The sequence below is a fragment of the Macaca fascicularis genome, chromosome 15 (assembly GCF_037993035.2).
Source record: "Macaca fascicularis isolate 582-1 chromosome 15, T2T-MFA8v1.1".
NCBI classification, from domain to species: domain Eukaryota; kingdom Metazoa; phylum Chordata; class Mammalia; order Primates; family Cercopithecidae; genus Macaca; species Macaca fascicularis.
The window spans coordinates 92,147,529-92,170,419 of NC_088389.1; the positions used below are offsets into that span (position 1 = coordinate 92,147,529).

The 22,891-nt window shown below is 39.8% G+C and overlaps 1 protein-coding gene across 22 annotated transcripts in view; it reads right to left on the reverse strand.

The window, feature by feature from the left end:
- Positions 1-22,891, reverse strand: part of KDM4C (lysine demethylase 4C) — a 417,412-nt gene that overhangs the window by 292,043 nt on the left and 102,478 nt on the right. For all 22 annotated transcript variants that reach the window (XR_012424704.1, XR_010581569.1, XR_010581570.1 and 19 more), the window contains one exon: positions 2,138-2,187. Coding sequence is in view for 14 of the 22 variants with exons in the window: in XM_074017509.1 (XP_073873610.1) it covers positions 2,138-2,187 (50 nt within the window). In the remaining 8 variants the exon portion in view is untranslated. The remainder of the gene's footprint in view (positions 1-2,137; positions 2,188-22,891) is intronic.

Genomic DNA, 22,891 nt, shown 5'->3' on the forward strand with positions numbered 1-22,891 from the left:
AAGTATAAAAATTGTAACAATTCACTTGAGATTTTTTATTACATTTCTGTCTACATAATATTGGGGAAAACCTGTATAAATGAGAAAGCAGCTGAAGGGCAAAATCAAACTCCTGGCTTTATTAGATGCAGGCCTAATGTCTTTCAGATAAAATATTTGTAGGTGCCACAGTCAATCAAGATTTCAATAGAAACCAAAGATGAAAGCATTCACGCATAAAAGGCAAGTGTGATAATTATGATGCACAGACAAGATAATGGAAAATATCTGAGCCTACTTTTCATTTTATGTATCAAGTGTTGCTATGAGCTAGATATTCTATAATACTCCATCATTCACACAGCATTATTTATCATTTTAATTATTTAGCAGAATTCAATTAATTTGGCTGGCATCTGGTCAGCAGATACAAATCCTTCACTATCTCGTAGGGTCTTTTCCCTGCTTTATTTCCCAAAATATTGCTGCAAAACAGTTTTGAATAAACAGCCAATTGATTTCAAGTTCTTGTTCATCCTTCAAATTCATTAACCTCTTACTGTTAAACAAACGGTAACCATTTTCTGGAATGTCATTTTCAGACAGTTTACTTCAAAGCATTGGAAGTTTGTATCAGAAATTTTAATCTGTGACTCAATATTGCAAGGTTTACAACGGCTTCATTTTAAAAGTTCTCTGGTAGGAAGATTAATAGAAAATGGTGGAATAATTTTACTACAGAAGAAGATACTTGAGTATATAGTGTTAACACATAGTTCACTGCCTATGTAGTTAAGGGTTATGGTAATCATCTTATAATCTATTATCCAAAATCTATTCATGAAAACAGTCCCTAACAAAGTTCAAGATTACATCAATCTTTATTATTACTATAATGTATTACATTTCTAAAAAGACGCTTTATAGTTATTAGCCTGACAAAATTATAATAATGCTTCTTAAAATGCAATACTATAACTGTTCCTTCTAATACTCTTCTGTAATTTAGGGGAAAGTAACCTTTAGGTGCCATTAACAGTTTCTGTTAAAAACTGTCAAGTCAAGGAATGAGGTTTCTCAGTGTCTCCATTTCATTATTAATTGAAAGCACATATAAGGCAGGAACAAAATTCTTGTCCTAATAAAAGGCAAATCTAACGCACCAATGAAACTTAGACCTGCACTGGACTAAAAGAGCACTGCTCGCTGAGGACTCAATCCTGGATAAAGGCAGAAGGCCTTGCTCCTCAGTTGCCACTCAAATGGAACTCCACTTTTCCCTGGAAATAATTCACTACCAGCCTACATCTTCTTTCGGGAAGGGTGGCTAGCGAAACAGAAAATAAGGATGGCAGGGGGTGAATGTGACTCTGCTTCCCATACATAAGCAGATGAGGGCAAGATTGCCTGGCGTATCTTTAAAAACAAGGAGGAAGGAGGAAGGTGGCTGCTTGCACTGGCATTGTCTGCACACACAAAAGCAGGCACAGGACCATCAATATAGGTCCAGAAAAGTTCTTTAGTCTGGCCCTTATAAAGAAGCAGCAGGCCATGAAAAATAAAAATTCAACCTGCAGTAAAGTAAGTTTAATTTTGCCAGTCCAAAAAGGCCCAAAATCTCGTGTATTGTTACTCAGAGCCATTCACCTTCATACTTCCATAAGGGCACACTCCCAGTCCCAGTGGGCCACGGAAGAACTGGGTGTCGGCAGTGACATAACCCTTGGGGGAAACAGTAGATCAAAAGAAAAAGTAGTCATGAAACAACCGTACCCCAAGATGCAGCAACAATACTGTCTGGAAGAATGTAACTTAATTTAAAAAAAAATTACTGGCACAATGATGTCAAATACATTACATTAAAAACCATTTTTTCAGAAACAACCAAAACAGATTAAGGGCAATCACTTGATGAAATACTAAACAGTCAACCAAAATAACCATGATGATTATGCAACAGGGAAAAAATAATATTCACAAACTAACGTGAAAAAATTTAAAATTGTTCAATTAAAAAAAAAACATGTAGAAGTCAACAACTTGAATAGAATAAAACCAACAGAGTAACGGTCTATATTGTAAAAAGTACCTCAAAAACAAACAACCTACAAAACACAGAAACATATAAAACACAGAAAACAAAGAAAGCAAGTTTTACCTTGAGCTAGTCTTTCAAGTCGTTTTCCATGCTCTGGAGGTATAGCATACCTAAAATTTTAAACACAAATAAAAATTTTAGGTTTATAATTTTTCAGCTAGTAGCCTAAGGATATCTATTCCTAAATAATATCACATAAAAGAAATTCAACACGAAACTCCACTTAGATGAACTGAGTAGAGATTAGAAAGCCAATCACAGAATCATATCCCTTAGACAACAAACAGAAGAAAAATATGCTTACAAATTACCAATTTCAATGTCACAACTCATAGTGCCAACCATATTTTACAAATTAGGGAACAAAGGCCCAAGGTAGGTAAACTGCTCAGCAACAAGATAGCTAGTCACAACCTAGAGACCCTCTGCCAGCTCTCATAGCACTGCAGCACTCTAGGGTTGTTTTTGGTTGTATGTTTTTTGTTTTGTGGTTGGTTGATTTTGGCTTTTGTTTTTAAGAAAATCTGGGTTGCTCTCTTTTTAAATTTTAAAATATTTTTATTGACAAGCAGAACAGAACATAAAATTATTACACCAACACTTATATTTTCACCAAATGTTACTAAAAACACTGTAATTTTCAAACAGACTTTAAGCAAAAGATTATCAGCCTTAAAAAAAGTTTTTATTCATTTCATAATTATGTGACTTTAAAAATCTTGATTATAATAAAAAGTTTTCACCCTTAAAGAACAGAAATACTCATTTCTAGTTCCATAGTTATTTTTACTATGGCCTTGCTAAGAAATTTTAAAACAACAATCCCATAATATCCTATATAAATACTAAATTGTATAGGCATTTTAATGAGAAAATGTATGGATATTAACAATAAATCTGAATAATCATTCCATGTTTTACATATAAACTATACTTTGGAAGAGCTCTATTTGCTGTAGTTACTAGCTCAATATATATTTAGTACAAGTTATTTCTTACTAAAGTAACTTAACTAATTGTACTTAACACAACACTTGGTTTCATTTAATGCTACTGATAACATATGCAAAACTTAATTGGATCCGATGTAACTAGGCAATTCACTAAAAGAAAATTCAATCATATATCCTGTTGCTTAAGGCACTGCTAATGAAATTATTCCAACTGAAATGGGAAGATAAAATTTTAGCATAACTACATGACGATCACTCAATGTATATTTTCGCCACTTCTTATCAGTTCTTAATTCCTTGCTTACATCACAAATATACCCAGAAAAGGGGTGTGGGTGGTGTAGGTGTGGGGGTGGGGGTGTGTCCATTCCAAACAAGAGAGTCAACCTTCCTCAACTCATCACACACATACATACACACACACACACACACACACACACACACGTAATATGAATATGCCTGCCAACAAAAGGTAGGATATGGAGGTATTTATATATGCAGATTCATTTTTCTGAAAAAATGGTAAGGTTAAAGCTCCTCAATCTAAAGTTCAACCATCTGCTCAAAGAAAATGTAGCTACCCTCATCTGCAGAAAGGAAGAAAAAGTAAGGCAAGATAGCTCTACCCCTACTCTGATCCTCAGTTTACTCCTAGGATCCGAATCATACCAATTCAATCTCCTCATTCCTCTCCTCCCAGCTGGGCTTACTGGCCTATTATTTTCTTTTTTTTTTTTTTTTTTTTTTTTTTTTTTTGAGACGGAGTCTCGCTCTGTCGCCCGGGCTGGAGTGCAGTGGCCGGATCTCAGCTCACTGCAAGCTCCGCCTCCCGGGTTTACGCCATTCTCCTGCCTCAGCCGCCCGAATAGCTGGGACTACAGGCGCCCACCACCTCGCCCGGCTAGTTTTTTGTATTTTTTTTAGTAGAGACGGGGTTTCACCGTGTTAGCCAGGATGGTCTCGATCTCCTGACCTCGTGATCCGCCCGCCTCGGCCTCCCAGAGTGCTGGGATTACAGGCTTGAGCCACCGCGCCCGGCCTGGCCTATTATTTTCTACAAGTATTTCTCAGGTGCCGTTATTCCTGCCTTAGCCAAATGATCTAATTAGTTCTACTTTTCTTCTTTTAGATGGAAGACAGTGCCTCAATTTCTTTTCATAATCTATAAAGATCAAGTTCATTTTAAAATCATAACTATTAATAAAATTCTTACAGTTAACCAACTGTTGCTATAGTTTAATAGCTTCAGAAATAATCGAAGGATGAAAACTTGCTTCCAATCACAGCCCCGTACACAGGAAGACATGTAATATTTCCAAAGTAGAACTAAATCCTCACCATGAAAGCCATACTGTGGTAATATCCAGCGAAGCACAACTAGACAAAAATGCCTTCAAGGAGAGGTCACTCTCCTTCCCTGCCTTAGTCATTAACTTGCTCAGAGTGAACCTACTCATCTCCAGGCTTATCCCTGTGAAATATTTTGCATGCTTCTCTCTTCTGTTATCAATGCTATGCTTTGTGGCGTAGTATTTAAATAATGACATAGCCATGCAATGTTTCGTATACAAATAACTTTAAAAGTTCCCTGAATGAGCCCAATACCCTGCCCGAGGGTCTGACAAAGGACAGTCTGAAGATAAGTAATAATGCTAATAAAACTGGAATGTAATCATCAGATTTTTCTGTTTTTAATGTTTCCACATAATAAAGGAACTAGGAAAGACTAATTTTAAATTTTTAGAAATTCAACCAAGAGCCAAATCATTGTTCTTGCCATGAACAGTAAAATCAGAGCACTACCCTACTCAGCAGTCAAGAAGCAATATGCCTCCATGTACCATCTTGACAACCCCAAAATCTTGCTCAAAAGATACTACTATTCTTGCAGAACACACATCCCTCAGGGATGCAGTACCCAGCGTACTCTGAAAAAAGCTCCCTAGGTGATTCTGACAGGGCAGTACATTATGATGAATGAATGAAAGAATGGGGTGATTTCTAATTACCATATCTAAGAATCTTTGCTTGGTCCTGACTCCCCATAACCTTCCTGATGTCAGATGATGGATTTGTGTATGCCATGCTTTTTTATGTTTTTCCTTCAGGTTTTTTTTTTTTCCAGTGATACCACAATGAATGGCCCAAGTCAGAATTCTAAACAAAAGCTTCACATAGCACTTTCAAACCTGCAGTCAATGTGTGTTGGCTGTTGTGTGTAGGCTGACAGACAGCCCTTGCCTGTAAGAAGGTGGGCACCTGGCTTCAGGGGCACTCAGTCACATTGCATTTGAGCACCAGACTCACTGTCTTCTCTGCAACAGCACCCCTGCTAACCCTACACCATGGCACTACCTTCATGGGCAACTGCAGCAATTTGAAGCCAAACACAACTCTAATCTGTTTCAAAGCATGCCATGAGAAGAGAGAGAAAGAAAGGAAAGACAACAAAACAGCAAAGTGCATATGTTTTCATGTGTTTTCCAGCAACCAGCCTCCTCTGGTAGAGGGGAACCCACATTCGACAAGAACTGGAAAGCAACATCTAAGAGACATTGCACAAGCCGCTTCACAACTGTCAGACCTCGTCTACCTCACAGAACAACATGGAACGGATCGGCTGAGTCATATTTAGGAGCTCATTATTAAATGACGGCTAAATCACTTCTTGGCCTTTTGGCTAAGATCAAGTGTAAATGATGGCTACAAGGCAATGAGGTGAGCCTGACTTGCTGCCCCCCACATCCAATAAACTTGAGAAAATGTTCAAAAAATATCAGTTCAAACAATCCTAACATCAAGGGTCAGACAGGCACATAAAAGGCTGATTACAATTTGAAAGATCCCAGGAAAGCACAGTACCTTTTTGCAACCCATTGGAATATCCAAAACTCAACCCTCCAGCAGCCTGACGATCAGGCCCTATATTCTCTTTCTCTACTGTACCATCACAGCCCTGAGCAAATGCAGGATACTCAAATCAACAGGTGGTTGAGTCATTCGGATTACTGTCCCAAAATTTTCCTTTATGATAGATGTGCTGCTAGTAAGAATCACTTTAAAACAAACTAATTCAATTCAGGAGATAGTTGCTGACCACCTGCCACATCTAAAGCATTGCAGTTCAAAGAACTCAACGCATTTTCCAGTAAGTAGCGGGGGTAGAGATACATACAGATATCGCTAAGACCTATCAGAGTGAAGCCTAGATTGTGGCACGTGGACCTCAGCAACATCAAGTGACCAGGCACACGTACTATCATGTGGCAGTTAGTGTGAATAAGAGGAGGGTAAAAGAGAAGGGAAGACCTCCGATTTCTCAAAACACCCAAAGTTATCGCCACTAGGGATGAACTCTAATGCCTCAACTCTGGGACACTTCTCTTACATCTGAAATAAGTATCATTACCTATTTACATTTCTAAGATAACTTCATAGTTCTATCTACCAGGTACCAGGACAAAATTAGTCTTCCTGTCCTAAACAGGAATAAGATACAGCAAAACACCAACTCCTCTTTCCAAGCTCAGCTCAAGACCCCCCCAAGAGAACTCCCACTCCCTCTCTTGCTGTATCAACAATCCCACATGCAGGCGTCCACCGTGGCACTCAGAATACATGTGTATGTCTACCTTCCTGCCTCCCTGCTATCCTATCTCAGCTCCCTAAGAGGAAGAGTCTATGGCTTTCTCCCGGAATACAGCGCCAGAAGAACAGATATTCTGTGTTTGCTGACTTGTACCACTCTCAAATGATAAACCATATTCCTGCTCCTCCAAGATGGAAGTCCTGGAGAAGAGGAAGGAAAGGGAAGATGAAAAAATCATGAAAGCGGAAAATGGGAAGGAAGACTATGTTAGCAAACTTCATTTCCTGACTGTAGGGTCAGCCTGGCCTGCTCAGGACTAACTGCTGCCATCCTCAACTTCCAGATCCAATCAAACATCTACTTCAATCAAACTCCCAAGACTTAAGTGTCTCCCAGGATCAACTTTTTTTTTTTTTTTTTAATGTAGAGATGAGGGTTTCACTATGTTGCCCAAGCTGGTCTCACAAACACCTGGGCTCAAGTGATTGTCCCATCTCTGCCTCCCAAAGTGCTGGGATTACAGGCCACCATGAGCCATCAGCCACTGTGCCAGTCTACATTTTCACTATAGCATGGTCTCCCTATGCTTCATCCTTGCCTTCTCTTCATTCCTCCTGGGACTTACCCAGAGCTACGCTGCCTACAAAGTCCATAGGCTGTGACAGATAACGTGTGCTCCAGATAGACTGGGCAGGCTTGGGGCTCTGAAATTCCACATAAACCACTTTCCCAGAAAAATGTCATCTAATTCCTTTCTAAAATGAAAAATGAGTAATAAAGTTAAACAGCAACATGTTTGTACTTTATTAAAATATGCTAGTAGTCTTTACCTAAACAAGTTTTGAAAATCAGTATAAGTCACTGTCAGACAATAGCTGAAACAGAATGCCCTGAATGAGAGCAAATGATAGGAGGAAAAAAGTCCTTAAAAAAAAAACCCAGGGCTTTTAAGAAGTTTTAAATCCTGCTGCTCTGATAACATCCAAGTGTTTATTAATTTCTGTTTAACATACTACTATGGACGTACCTCATTTTATTGCACTTTGTTGTGCTTTAAAGATGCTGCATTTTTACAAACTGAAGTTCTATGGCAATGCCGTGCTAAGTAAGCCTATCTGTGGCATTCTTCCAATAGCACATGCTCGCTTTGAATCTGTGTGTCACATTTTGGTAATTTTCACATTTCAATCTTTTTCATTATGATATCTGTTATGATGATCTGTTATCAGTGATCTTTGATGTCGCTACTGTGATTGTTAGGAGGCACCACAAACCATGCCCACATAAGTGGGTGAACATAATAAATGTGTGTGTTCTGACTGCTCCGTTGGCTAGCTGATCCTGTCTCTTTCTCTCTCTGTCTCTCTCCTCGGGCTGCACTATTCCCTGAGACACAACAATACTGCAATTAAGCCACTAATAACCTTCCAGTAGCTTCTAAGTGTTCAAAAAAAAGAAGAGCCGCATGCCTCGCACTTTAAATCAAAAGCTAGAAATGATTTAGCTTAGTAAGGAGGGCATTTTGAAAGCACAAACTGAAAATTAGGAATGCAAAGAAAAAGTTATTGAAGAAAATTAAAAGTGCTACAGCAGCAAACACAAGAATGATAAGAAAACAAAAAACGCTCCAGATATGGAGAATGTTTGTATGGTCTGGATAGAAGATCAAACCAGCAACATTTCCTTAAACCAAATCCTAATCCAGAGCAAGGCCCTAACTCTCTTCAATTCAATGAAGACTGAGAGAGGTGAAGAAGCTGCAGAATAAAACTGGCCTCTAGCAACATGAGGTTTAAGGAAAGCCACTGTATCCATAAGAGAGAAGTACAAGGTGAAACAGCAAGTCCTGCTGATGTATTAATAGAAGTTGCTGCAAATTATGCAAATCTAGCTAAGATCATTCATGAAGGTGACTACATTAAACAACAGATTTTCAATGTGGAGGAAACCTCCTTATACATACCAGAAGACGATGCCATCTAGACATACCAGAAGACGATGCCATCTAGAACTTACATAGATAGAGGAGTCAATGCCTAGCTTCAAAGCTTCAAAGGGACAGGTACGGTGGCTCACGCTTGAAATTCCAACACTGTGGGAGGCCGAGGCAGGTGAATAACCTGAGTTCAGGAGCTCAAGACCAGCCTGGCCAACATGGTGAAACTACGTCTCTACTAAAAATACAAAAATTAGCCAGGCGTGGTGGTGCATGCCTGTAATCTCAGCTACTCGGGAGTCTGGGTGGGAGAATCACTTGAACCTAGGAGGTGGAGTGGTGCACGCCAGCAATCCCAACTACTCAGGAGGCTGAGGCAGGACAATCGCTTGAACCCAGGAGGCAGAGGCTGCAATGAGACGAGATTGCACCATTGCACTCCAGCCTGGGCCACAAGAGCGAAACTCTGTCTCCAAAAAAAAAAGCTTCAAAGGACAGGCACAACTCTCTTGTTAAAGGCAAATACGGCTGCTAACTTTAAATTACATCCAATGTTCATTTACCATTCTAAAAATCACAGGACCCTGAAGAATCATACTAAATCTACTTTGCCTGTGCTGTATTCAGGAGACCCATCTCACATGCAAAGACCCACACAGGCTCAAAACAAAGGGATGGAGGAATATTTATCAAGCAAATGGAAAGCAAAAGAAAAGCTAAGGATTGCAATCCTAGTCTCTGATAAAACAGACTTTAAACCAACAAAGATCAAAAAAGACGAAGAAGACATTACATAATGGTAAAGGGATCACTGCAACAAGAAGAGTTCACTAACCTAAATACATATGCATCCAATACAGGAGCACCCAGATTCATAAAGCAAGTTCTTAGAGACCTACAAAGAGACTTAGACTCCTACACAATAATAGTGGGAGACTTTAACACCCCACTGTTAATATTAGACAGATAAATGAGACAGAAAATTATCAAGGATATTCAGGACTCAAACTCAGCTCTGGACCAAGTGGACCTAACAGACATCTACATAACTACCCACCCCAAATCAACACCTCTTTATTTCTCGTCTTCTCTGCCAGTAACAAGTCCTATCCACTCTACAATCTCATAACCTTGTATCTATCTCCCAGCAGTATCACCCCAATTTCAACCTTTATCAGCCTTCGGCTAGACTATTGTCACTATTACAGTTTAAAAACCTTCATGCCTCACTGCCTGGCTTTCAAGACCCCCCCAGTTTAACTCCAGCCTTCTTAAATATGAACATTCCACTCCCTATAGGCTGGACTAAGAATTATTCTATCACTCACATAGGTGTCTACCTCACTCCTCCCCTCAAAACACCCCTCTCCATGTTTCAATTCACAACCTCTCAAACCCCACCCAGATTCCACCGCCTAGAAGCCTTCTTTGACCATTATAAATCTCAGCCATCTCATCCCTTTTCTTCCTCCCAGAGCACTTCAATTGTATATTACGTACTATTATATACTACTTCCCAAGCAAGATGCTGCTCAATGTGCATACATCATTTTTGTCTTGATAGGTCTCGAGTTCTATGAGGTAGAAAAAGCCTACCACCACCCAGACATTTTCACATAAACTATCCATTTTTGTCTACCTTGTATAGTGCCTGCTCCACAGCCAGGCCCTAAATTATGGGCCACTGTTGCTCAATTATGTAGCTAATTCCAAATTCTTTGAGGATAAGAATGTACTTTGCACTTTTTTTGTATACTTTGAAAACCATCAAATAAAATGCCTACCATTATATATCCTCAAGTACCTAATGGTTTGTTAAAATTAATAATTATTCATTTAAGCTTTGGGACAGTACGGTTTTTCTTGATATATTCTGCATATTGCTAAAGTACTGCTAACACTAAAAAACTGAATCACTAATGAACTACGAACACACTAATTAGATATTTATAGGATTATGTTGCATTTAAAACTGAAGTCTTTTATAAATTTTTTTTAAGATTTATTTTGAAGGCCAAGGAAAGCAAAATTCCTCTAAACATATCTTCGGGTGATTTACTCAAAAATTAAACATAAACTGATATAGCCCTGTAGTTGTGATACAAACACTATCTTGAACTGAATGACATTAGGCCAACATTTCACAATAATAATAGGTAAATCTATACTTTTGAAAATCTACTTTCTCTAGTTCAAGTTTTCTCTAGGAACTGTCCTCTTTGTACTTCTTTCAAAATAATGCTCTGTCCACTTACTTCTCCGCCAGCACTTCTCAAAGACTAACTCCTACTTCTCAGATCACTCCCTCAAAACTCCCTATTGTCTTTCGGGAGCCCTCGGCTGTGTGTTTAGGAACAAATGGTTTCTGCTGTCCCACTGCCCAGACATCTGTCAGAGGGCTGTTACAGGCAGCTGCCACAGGTCCGTCTGTTGCTCTCACCAACACAGGCTGCAGCACCTACAGACGGCCCAGCTTCCACTCACGTTGTGACATCCAGGACCACAGAGGGGAGAATTCCTTCCAGGCCCATGTCATGCTCTGGCAGGTCAGTCCTAAAACAGGCCTGTCCTATGCTCCCTGCACCTAACTAAGGCTGTGTGAAGTAGTCATTTCCTCCCTTATTTATGTTTCGGCTTCTTGTTGCTGTTTTGCTCACAGTCATCCCCTGTGAATAAGAAAGCCCAGTCCCTCAAGGACAATTTTTTAATGGATAACAACCTCAAAATGATCCCCCTGGCCCCATTCCTGGCATAAGCTTGTGTGCCTGACTTGCCCTCTACCTTCACTAAAGTGTTCAAAAACACAGTGAAAAAGAAGAACTGACCAATAAATATGATTACAGCTCATCACAGCCATCATTTATTGAGCACTGATCACACACCAGAGCTTATGCTAAGATGCTGTAATACAAGTTCTACTACTACCTCCATTTAACTAATGAGGAAGCCAAAGCTTCCTTACGGGCATCTCTTCACTCAAGCAAGGGGATGACAGAGCTGACACCCAACCACAGACCTAACTCCAAAGTACAAGATTTACTCTCCAACCCATTTTCCAACACTGTTTCCCCAACAAGCACTATGAAGATATCAAAAGGAAAGAAGTGACAGGGTCCATCTGTCCCCCAAGGGAAAAACCCCCCTCTTACAACGAACAAGCAAGACAATGGCATTTTAAATAAACTGCAGATACAAAGAACAAGACCAGCAAAGCACTACCTGAAGTGGTTGTCTTTTTCAGGGAGGACGCAAGGGAGTTCTTGTTACAAAAACACTTTATGAATCAAAAAGTAAAGTATATTTCACAAAACTCAAAACTCCTAAAGTAGTTAATTTATAATACAGTTTTTAATCAAAGCATACTCATAACCAATTGTCAAAAAGATTGAACCACTATGGATTTTATAGATGTGACTATGTTACATTTTCATATTACTTACGGTGCTAACAAGTTTTAATACTTGTGCATTTATTAAAGATTAAGCATTACGTTTTAAATTATGAAGTCTTGTTAGTTAACTGTGGAAAGGAGAACATTTCATACTTAATTTTCACTTCTTAAAAATAGATGAATGTGAGAAACAGAAAGCATGGTCATAGGGGATGCTGCAGGCAGGCTGCCAAGTCCCACTCCTGGCAAGGCCCTTGCTGCCTTCATGAGCTCTGCTTCCCTCCCTCAAGAACATACCCCTTGAAGAGGGAGGGAATGGCGGCCTACATGCAATGGATGTTCCAGACTTGAGTATAAAGGCTTGGCCATCTTGTTTGAATTTGGGGCAATTCTGAACGGCAATGTCAGCTCCAGCAGTGCCCTTAGGTCTGCCCAGGACTCTGCTGGAGTTTAACTTCCCCTTTTGCCCAGTCCTGCCTTCCCCCTTGTGAGCAGTGCTAAGGGTTATTCCTGGAGCACTATACAAGAAAGCTCCAGCACACAAATCTCAGCACGAACTCCTCAAGTAATCTAAGCTAAAACAATAACAATAAGCATGTTTGTAAAGAGGTGTCACTTAAATGCCAGTCCTCTTGCCTTGTAAGCTAGGCTTCTAAGAGTACAGCCTGGAGAATGAGGTCTGAAATGAGGTCCTACAGAACATGAGATTAAAAGCCCCTGAGAAAAGGAACTCAGCTAGAGCTTAGCTGCACCCTTAACGCCATTCGTGACCCATTTCCTGACATAACATTCAGATGAAAACCAGAAACCCTAGCAACCATATGTGCAGGCAGTCATAACTGTGGAAGCCACAGTGAGAAAAAATCCTTACAAGAAGGGAATAACTAAGCTTTAGAAAGGTGGGCAGTTCTTTTTAATCCGGGATTTCAAATACAATTCGATATCCATATACATGTAAATTAACTCCCTGAGCAATCAGAAAAATTAGTAAGTTACCATTATCTAACATCATTATTATAAAATCTAGTAAGACAGTAACTGCACAAAACTTGACTTTCAAGAAATAATATATTTTATATTACATAGTCTACTGAGTATTTTCTAAATAGAAAATAATTTAGCATCTTACACACTATTTTTCATGAGAAAAAAAGGTATTCTAAATTAGTTGGTATCAACCCTGAACAACTTTTTAAAAAGCTTTCCTGACCTCTCCAAAATCCTCAACAGATAATACATGCCGTAGTAAAGTGACTTTTCTAGTACAGTCAGCCCTCCACACCGAGAGTTCCACATCCATGGAGTCAACCAATCACAGATTAAAAATACGTTGGGAAGGAAACTGTTGTGTCTGTACTGAACATGTCTAAACTATTTATCTGGTCAGTATTCCCTAAACAATTTGGTATAACCACTATTTATAGGCATTTACATTGTATTAGGGATTACAAGTAATCTAGAGATGATTTAAAGTATAGGGGAGGATGTGCATGGGTTATATGTAAATACCATGCACTTTATATCAGGGACCTGAGCAGCCACAGGTTTCAATATTGTGAATGGAAGCTGGAACCAATTGCTCATGGATACTAAGGGGTGGCTCAACAAGGTGATCCAGTTGACTGATTTCAAACTGCTTTCTATGTCACACCCCAAAGCTCCCAGGGTTTCCTGTGATTAATGCTGTTATCTACAGGAAACTCTCTTCATGTGAGGATATTTTCATACTAAAGTTTCCTCACGTTAAGACTGCCTGCACATACGGCTGCTAGAGTTTCTCTATTTCACCTAAACGTTCTGTCAGGAAATGCGCCATGGGTGGCACAAGGGAGAAGCAAAGCTCAAGCTGAGTTCTTTTCCTCGGGGGCTTTTTATCTGGTATCTTTATAGGGCCTCAGCTCTACAAGGTGCCCTCCGGGGAGGGTTTGGTGTAGGAAAGCTTCTCACCACACATTCATCCAGATCAGCTCTGACTTATGTTTTCTGCTTTAAATACTGAGATTCTGCAGAAACTTTCATGTATAGAAAGTTTTGAAAATCTCTGTGTTAAAGTTTTTCCGAAGTAGGGACCTATCACAGAAAACATTCTTTCTGGTTGATACATAAGTGTTCTGTGTAAGATCTGGATTCCATATAAGATTTTAATCCCACTGAAATTTTGCCCACGAGGGTTCTGCTACTGCAATAAAATACAGTGGGGAAGTGGAGGGGAGGGGCTAAAAGCTTTATGTCTCAACTGTAAGTAAGTTTCATAAGTAGAAGCCATTCTGTCGAGTTCACCATGGTGTTATTAACACCTAGCTCAGTACCTGACACAGGCGTGTGCTCAGTAAGTATTTAATGAACAAATTAGAAAAACGGATAAAACCATAAATCACCAAACACAGATGCAATGTTTTATAACAGCATCAAGCATTAATAAAACAGGGAAAGATGCCATTTCGAGAAGATTCTAAAATATAAGAATATAAAAAGTTGATGACAAATGAAAAACATGCCCATATAAAGCTGTCTGCCCATATCCAAAATTTTCTGAAGGAAACTTTTCCCAACAAAAAATCTTACCTAATATAGGAATCTTCTGAGAACATTACCCTTTCCAAGTGATCATTTATTCAAATATCAATTGTGCTTTCTGATACCAAAATGGTACTACAGAAGCAAGCTGGATTCATACCTCCTACAACCCTCACAGAAAACCAAAAACAAATATACAGCACTGGCCGGGCATGGTGGCTCATGCCTGTAATCCCAGCACTTTGAGGCTGAGGTGGGCAGATCACGAGGTCAGGAGATCAAGACCATCTTAGCCAACATCGTGAAACCCCATCTCTACTAAAATACAAAAAATCAGCTGGACATGGTGGTGCGTGCCTTTAATCCCAGCTACTTCTGAGGCTGAGGCAGGGGAATTGTTTGAACCCAGGAGGCAGAGGTTGTAGTGAGCTGAGATCATGCCACTGTACTCCAGACTGGTGACAGAGCAAAAAAATATATATATATGTGTGTATATATATATACACATACACACACACACATATATATATACACACACACACAGAGCACCAAATCATCACCAGCAATTTCCTAGAGCTCAAGTATGAGAAGGAGTCAGTTCCCAGAGAAGTAAAAAAATTCCAAGCAAATGGTAAGAGAATAAGAGACTTCTATATCCTCAGCACCCCTTCCTTTGATCTGCCTGAAGTCAAGTGTGCAGAAACTATACCCCCCCCCCCACCACAACTCACGGTTTCTACACTAGAATAGAGATCAAGGTGGACAACCAGCTTCTCCACCATTGTGGGTTTCCCAGGAGGAGACCTGTCCCCTTCTTCAATCTGTAGGAAGCATTGGGTACCTAAAGAAAGAAATAACCCTGAAGACAGCCAGACTCAAATAGCAATGGCAGGAATACCATTCCCAGCCCTGGAAACTCTGCAACTCAGCCAAAGCAGATGCCAAATCAGAGTAGTAGCTCAGCAATACTACACTGTAGCTGGTTTGTTCCACAGGTCTCCTGGGAATGAACCCCTAGCTAGCCCTCTCACACCCTTTGGGAAATACCCCATTCAGGACAGGCAGCACTCTGATCCTTTACTAGAGCTAAGGAAAACCTGGGCTTAAGGCACCATCTGGTACCAAAAAGGAAGTAGTAACCTAGTAGAAAATCAGAAAAGGAAAGAAAGAAAGAAAGGTCTAGAATACCCTTGGTAAATATATCCAAGGTAAATTATAAGACTCACTAAGTAGACATATCTAATAGTAACCAAAAAAAAAAAAAAAAAAAAAAAGGCTGGGCACAGTGGCTCACACCTGTAAGTCTCAGCACTTTCGGAGGCCAAGGCAGGCGGATCAACTGAGGTCAGGAGTTCAAGACCAGCCTGGCCAACATGGTGAAACCCCATCTCTACTAAAAATACAAAAATTAGCTGGGCAGCCAGGCACCGTGGCTCACGCCTGTAATCCCGGCACTTTGGGAGGCCGACACGAGCGGATCGCAAGCTCAGGAGATCGAGACCATTCTGGCTAACACAGTGAAACCCTGTCTCTACTAAAAATACAAAAAATTAGCCAGGCATGGTGGTGGCGGGCACCTGTAGTCCCAGCTACTCAGGAGGCTGAGGCAAGAGAATGGCGTGAACCCGGGAGGCTGAGCTTATAGTGAATGGAGATTGTGCCACTGCACTCCAGCCTGGACGACAGAGCAAGACTTCGTCTCACAAAAAAAAATAAAATAAAATAAATTTTAAAATAAAAAAAAATTAGCTGGGCATGGTGGCACATGCCGGTAATCCCAGCTACGGAGGGCTGAGGCAGCAGAATTGCTTGAAACTGGGAGGCGGACGTTACACTGAGCTGAGATCACACCATCGCACTCCAGTCCAGGTGACAGAGCAAGACTGTCTCAAAAAAAAAAAAAAAAAAGAAGAGAAGAGAAGAGACGACTAAGATAAATAATTAAGCCTATAACAATGCAAAGTCATATACATACATCCACAAGAAACAATAGCAAACAGGGAACCATGACCTTCTCAAATAGACAAAGCAAGAAACCTGTGACTGATTGGCCCTAATAAGATAGTTATATGTGAGCTCTCTGATCAGGAGTTCAAGATAGCACTTTCAAGGAAACCAGTGATTTCCAAGATAACACAGAAAAGCAATTCAAGAATTTATCAAAGAAATTTAACAAAGACAGTGGGGCACGGTGGCTCACGCCTGTAATCCCAACACTTTGGGAGGCGGAGTTCAGGAGATCGAGACCATCCTGGCTAACACGGTGAAACCCCGTCTCTACTAAAAATACAAAAAATTAGCCGGGCATGGTGGCGGGTGCCTGCAGTCCCAGCTACTCAGGAGGCTGAGGCAGGAGAATAGCATGAACCTGGGAGGCGGAGCTTGCAGAGATCGGCTTGCAGAGCCACTGCACTCCAGCTTGGGCAAAAGAGCAAGACTCCATCACACACACAAAAAAAAGAAAGAAATTTAACAAAGAGATTGAAATAATTTTTTAAAAATCAAACAAATCTTGGGACTAAGAAATACATTTGCTGAACTAAAAAATTCATCAGAGGCTCTCATCAGCAGAATTAATCAAGCAGAGGAAAGAAACAGTAAGCTTGAAGACAGGCACATACATAGACACAGGAGGAAAAAAAAATTAAAAAAAGATTGCCGACAAGATATAGAAAATTACTGCCAAAGATCAAATCTAAGAATTATTTGTGTTCAAGATGGAACTGAGCAAGAGCAAGGAGTAGAAAGCTTATTCAAAGAAATAACAACAGAAAACTTTCCGAAACTTGAAAAAGATATAAATATCCAGGTATAGAAAAGTTTGGAGATATGACCCAAATAAGATTACCCCAAGGCATACAATAAGTTTCTCAAAGGTCAAAGATAAAGAAAGGATCTTAAAATCAGGAAGAGAAAAGAAGTAATGACATATAAAGGAGCTCTATCTAATTGGTCTGACAACAGATCTCTCAATGAAATAATATAGGCCAAGAAGTAGTGAGATGGCATTTTCAAAGTGCTGAAAAATGGGGATTGTCATCCAAGAATACTGTAACCAGCAAAGCTGTCCTTCAAACATAAAGGAGTGATAAAGTCCTTCCCAGACAAATCAAAGCTGAGAGAATTCGTCATCACCAGACCCACCTTACAAGAAATTTTAAAGGGAGTTCTTCGATATGAAGCAGGGAGAGGAAAAAATCCACTAACATGCAAGAAGAAAACATTTAAAGATGCAAAACTCACCAGTAAAATTAAGTATATGAACAAATTCAGAATACTCTATTACTGTAATAGTGGTATTGATATGGTTTGATATTTGACCCCTCCAAACCTCACGTTGAAAATTATCTTCAGTGTTGGAGGTGGGGCCTAATGGGAGGTGTTTCCATCATCGGGGTGGATCACTCAGGAATGGTTTGGTGCCATCTTCATGGTAATGAGTGAGTTCTCACTCCATTAGTTCCCATGAGAGCTAACTGTTAAAAAGAGCCTGGCCTTCCCTTCCTTCTCTGATTTTGTGTTTTGTTTTGTTTTCTGAGACGGAGTCTCGCTCCGTCACCCAGGCTGCAGGAAATGGCACAATCTCAGCTCACTGCAAGCTCCGCCTCCCGGGTTCATGCCGTTCTCCTGCCTCAGCCTCCCAAGTAGCTGGGATTACAGGTGCCCGCCACCATGCCTGGCTAATTTTTTGTATTTTTAGTAGAGACAGGGTTTCACCTTGTTAGCCAAGATGGTTTCGATCTCCTGAACTCGTGATCCACCCGCCTCCACCTCCCAAAGTGCTGGGATTACAGCCATGAGCCACCGCTCTCTCTTACCATGTGATCTCTGCACATGCTGGCTTCCCTTCACCTTCCACCAAGAATGGAAGCAACAGGTGAGCCTCACCAGATGCAGAAGTTTAATCCGGAACTTTTCTAAACATCAGAATTGTGAGCCAAATAAATCTTTTTTCTTTATAAATTACCCTGCCTCAGGTATTCCTTCATAGCTACACAAGGAAAGTCAGATGCAATCCACATGTAAGTCCAGTATGAAGCTCCAAAGAAAACTATCTCAAAAACAGTACCTACAGCAACCTATTAAAAAGCAGGCAATATTAAAATATGTAAATTAAGAAAACAAAAAATCAAAACGTGGGGTGGGCGGGAGTTAAAGCGTAGAGTTTTTTGTTTTTACATTGTTTCTATTATTTTCTGTATACGTTGTCACCTCTTTAAATATTTAAGGTAATAGATATCCCAGTTACCCTGATTTGATCTTTATATATTATATGAATGTACTAAATTATCACGTGTACCCCAAAATAGGTATAACTATTATGTATGAATGAAAACGAATAAATCAATGATAATTACACCATCCACAAATAAGATAAAGTGGCTTAAAGGGTTCCATAAAAACTGGCTTATAAAGTTCCACCACAATGAACTCCAACAAACTACTGAAGCATTTTCAAGGAGACTGCCTACGATAGAAGTTTGCTGTTGTTGTTGTTTTTGAGGCAGAGTCTCGCTGTGTCACCCATGCTGGAGTACAGTGGCGTGATCTCAGCTCACCACATCCTCCATCCCCTGGGTTCAAGCAATTATCCCGCCTCAGCCTCCTGAGTAGCTAGGTTTACAGGCACACGCCTCCACACCTGGCTAATGTTTTTTTGTATTTTTAGTAGAGACGGGGTTTCACCATGTAGGCCAGGCTGGTCTCAAACTCCTGACCTTGGGTGATCCACCCACCTCAGCCTCCTAAAGTGCTGGGATTACAGGTGGGAGCCACACACCCAGCTGAAATTTAACCTTTAAGGGAAAACTACCTGTATGGCTTCTTTACAGTTGGAAACCTCCCCGAGAATTAAGAGGCTTTCAAAAGTGCACTTTATTCAAAGCAGCCAAACTACAAGTAACATGCAAACTGAAAAAAATACACAAAGCCTTAAATATTAAAATAAAAATAAACAGTAAATGGTCAAATGTTTCTGCTAACATCAAACATTTCATAAATAATGTTAATCCTCATTAGGTAGGCACAGAGAGATAACTTACCCGACATGAAGACAACAAAGGCAACCCAACTAATTCAAGTCCTTTCTCAGGCATAATATCTTCCCAAAAGCCACTCGGCTTTTTAACCACACTTAAAGGAAAATTGTTAAATAAGCTTTCTGTCTCTGATTAGAAAATCATATCAAAGATCATACAATTGACTGCTATGTCCTCTCAGAAATATATATTTTAGGTCAGGCGCGTTAGCTCACACCTGTAAGACCAGCACTTTGGGAGGCCAAAGCAGGTGAATCACCTGAGGTCAGGAGTTCGAGACCAGCCTGGCCAACGTGGCAAAACCCCATCTCTACTAAAAATACAAAAATTAGCCAGGTGTGGTGGCACATGCCTGTAGTCCCAGCTACTCAGGAGGCTGAGGCAGGAGAATTGCTTGAACCTGGGAGGCGGCAGTTACGGCTGAGATCGCACCATTGCACTCCAGCTTGGGTGACAGAGCAAGACTCCATCTCAAGAAAACAAACAAAAAAAAAGAGAAATATATATATTGTAAAATAACTTTATGCATGAGTTCAAGAAACTTTATGCATGATTCCTCAAATAAGGAAATCCTCTACGAAGTCCACACAACATCATAAAGTCACCAGGAGGAAGGAAGGGAAGGAGAGAGGAAGGGATAGATTAATGACAATTGGCTATATTCAGTTTGAGGTATGTTGTCTGTAGATTTCTCTTATGCAACAAATATAAATCTGTGATAATCACTGACAATCAAAATATGGTAGAGTGTCTGAAAATTTCTAATAAACAGTTTCCTATAATTCTAAAATTTCCTACACATCAGGCTAGTTCTAATCAAGGCATCACAAAGGATGCATGACTGTACTATTCTATAGGCTGACTTTGTAATATTTATCCCTAAGAAGCTAAAAGTATGTTAGACTAACAACAGCTGAAAGAAGCATGAAACTGCACATATCTATGATATACAAGTTGTGATGCCTGGTCAACAAATAAAAATAGCATACATGTGCCACTGCTCTCAAGAAGTTGAATATCTCATGGGAGAGACAAAACCGAAATACACAAATTAATGAAGAGTTCTATGAGAACAGAACATAATAAAGTGGTAAAACTGACTATTAGAGCTATATAAATCACAAGAAAAAAGACCAATGTTGGTTCAAGTAGTGACAAAAAAAATTACAAATTATAGATTTGTTAGTTTCAAGTCCAGTGCAGAGATTTATTTCCACCTACTGACTGTGCCTTGGGTAAAAGTTATCAATCACTTGCTGGAAATGCTTTTACAATAACTTAAGCAAACATACATTTTTAATAACTGTAATATTATATATAGATATATTCCATCTTAAACAAATATCTTCAGTTTTTCATTTCTGACACTTTTATAAAAAAGGAGTCAGCTGGGGTAAGTTAATCAACCTTCGTAAGATTTTAAGCAAGAGGCCCCGATAATCTCAAAAAATTATTCTCAATCTAGAGAAACACAATGCTGAGATCATTTTAACATGAATTAAAATACATTCCAAGTAACACATGGAGAAACATACAAACTAACTTTAATGTAAAAATTATTTGCCCTGTACTACTGGAAGACTAAAGAGGACTGTGTTACAGCCTTTAGAAGCTGGGCTCAGACTCTGTGTCTCTTGTCACAGTCCTAGCAGATCTTTTTCCATTTGTTTACTTTAATTTTAGGATCACGGGTATATGTGAAGGTTTGTTATACAGGTGAACTCATGTCATAGGGGTTGGTTGTACAGATTATTTCATCACCCAGGTATTAAGCCTAGTACCCAACAGTTATTTATCTGATAGGTTAAACAGATAAAGTACACTTAACTCCTGACAAAGACTGACTAGCTTCTTCCAATGTACTTTCCGAAGGGGACAGAATCTAAGTAGATGTCTAATTGAAAAATCACCATCTATTCCCTAGGAGAAACAAAACCCTCTGTCAAGATAAAACTTGCTCTTTCAAAATGTGGGGTTTTATTTCTGACTTCAAGAATGTTTCCAAGTAACTTATCTAAAGAAAGAACCTTAGGTGGCAAACAAACGGTGTTGGTTCAGACATTTCTCCTGCCTACACCTCCAAAGGCTCCCCCATCCCCATCACCTGTCGATTATCTCAAGATTAGAATCTAGCCACATTACAGCCCTCTGAAAATCTTCTTACTTATGCCACAGTCTGGCCCCCTAAAACGAGGGGCATGTTTCTTTTTTAGTTCTGCATAAAATCTAATTAAAAGAAAGTTGATGGTGTAAAAAGAAACAGAGAGAGGCTTTCTTCTTGCCTACTCCTTCATCTTTACTCTTTTCTCCTTAAAGCTACAGGAAAAATCAGATAATAGCTTGAATCCCAACTGCAAGACTTATTAATAACTAGATAAACCTTTAAGACTCTAATTCTCAGAGTCTTTTCTCTTTTGTTTTTTTTTTGTTGTTGTTTTTTTGAGATGGAGTCTTGCTCTGTCGCCCAGGCTGGAGTGCAGTAGCGCAATCTCAGCTCTCGGCTCACTGCCAGCTCTGCCTCTCAGGTTCATGCCATTCTCCTGCCTCAGCCTCCCAAGTAGCTAGGACTACAGGCGCCTGCCACCACGCCCGGCTAATTTTTTTTTTTTTTTTTTTGTATTTTTAGCCCAAAGTGCTGGATTACAGGTGTGAGCCACCGCACCCGGCGAGTCCTCAGTTTTAAAATGGGGCAAAAAAGTAAAAACTTAAAAAATTAAAAAAAGTCCACCTACTTGAGACATCTATTGTCTGCTACCAGAGATTATCTCTTTTTTTCTTTTTTTTTTCTTTTTTTTTTTTTGAGACAGAGTCTCACTGTGTCGCCAGGCTGCAATACAGTAGCATGATCTCGGCTCACTGCAACCTCCACCTCCCTGGTTCAAGCAATTATCCTGCCTCAGCCTCCTGAGTAGCTGGGACTACAGGCACATGCCACCACGTCAAACTAACGTTTGTATTTCAGTAGAGACAGGGTTTCCCCATGTTGGCCAGGATGATCTCCATCTCTTGACCTCGTAATCCGCCCGCCTTGGCCTCCCAAAGTGCTGGGATTACAGGCGTGAGCCACCGTGCCCGGCCACCAGAGATGACTTCTAACAGTGATTAGTATAGTTCCTGGCAAACATCAAAGGACTTCACTAAATGAAATGGAGTCACCAAAGACAACACACTTTACAACCTTGTTCAAACCCTACTAACTAAAAAGCAAGCTTATAAAAAATGAAGACATTTGGAGTAACAACATTTATAAATCTATTTCTAATCCTAGCTTTAGAAATGCAATCATGAAAAAGGCAACTTTCCTATATACTATAGGCAAATAACAATTTTTGCAAAAAAATATTAAATAGCATGCATTTTCTACAAACTCCAGTCTAAACAACGACATT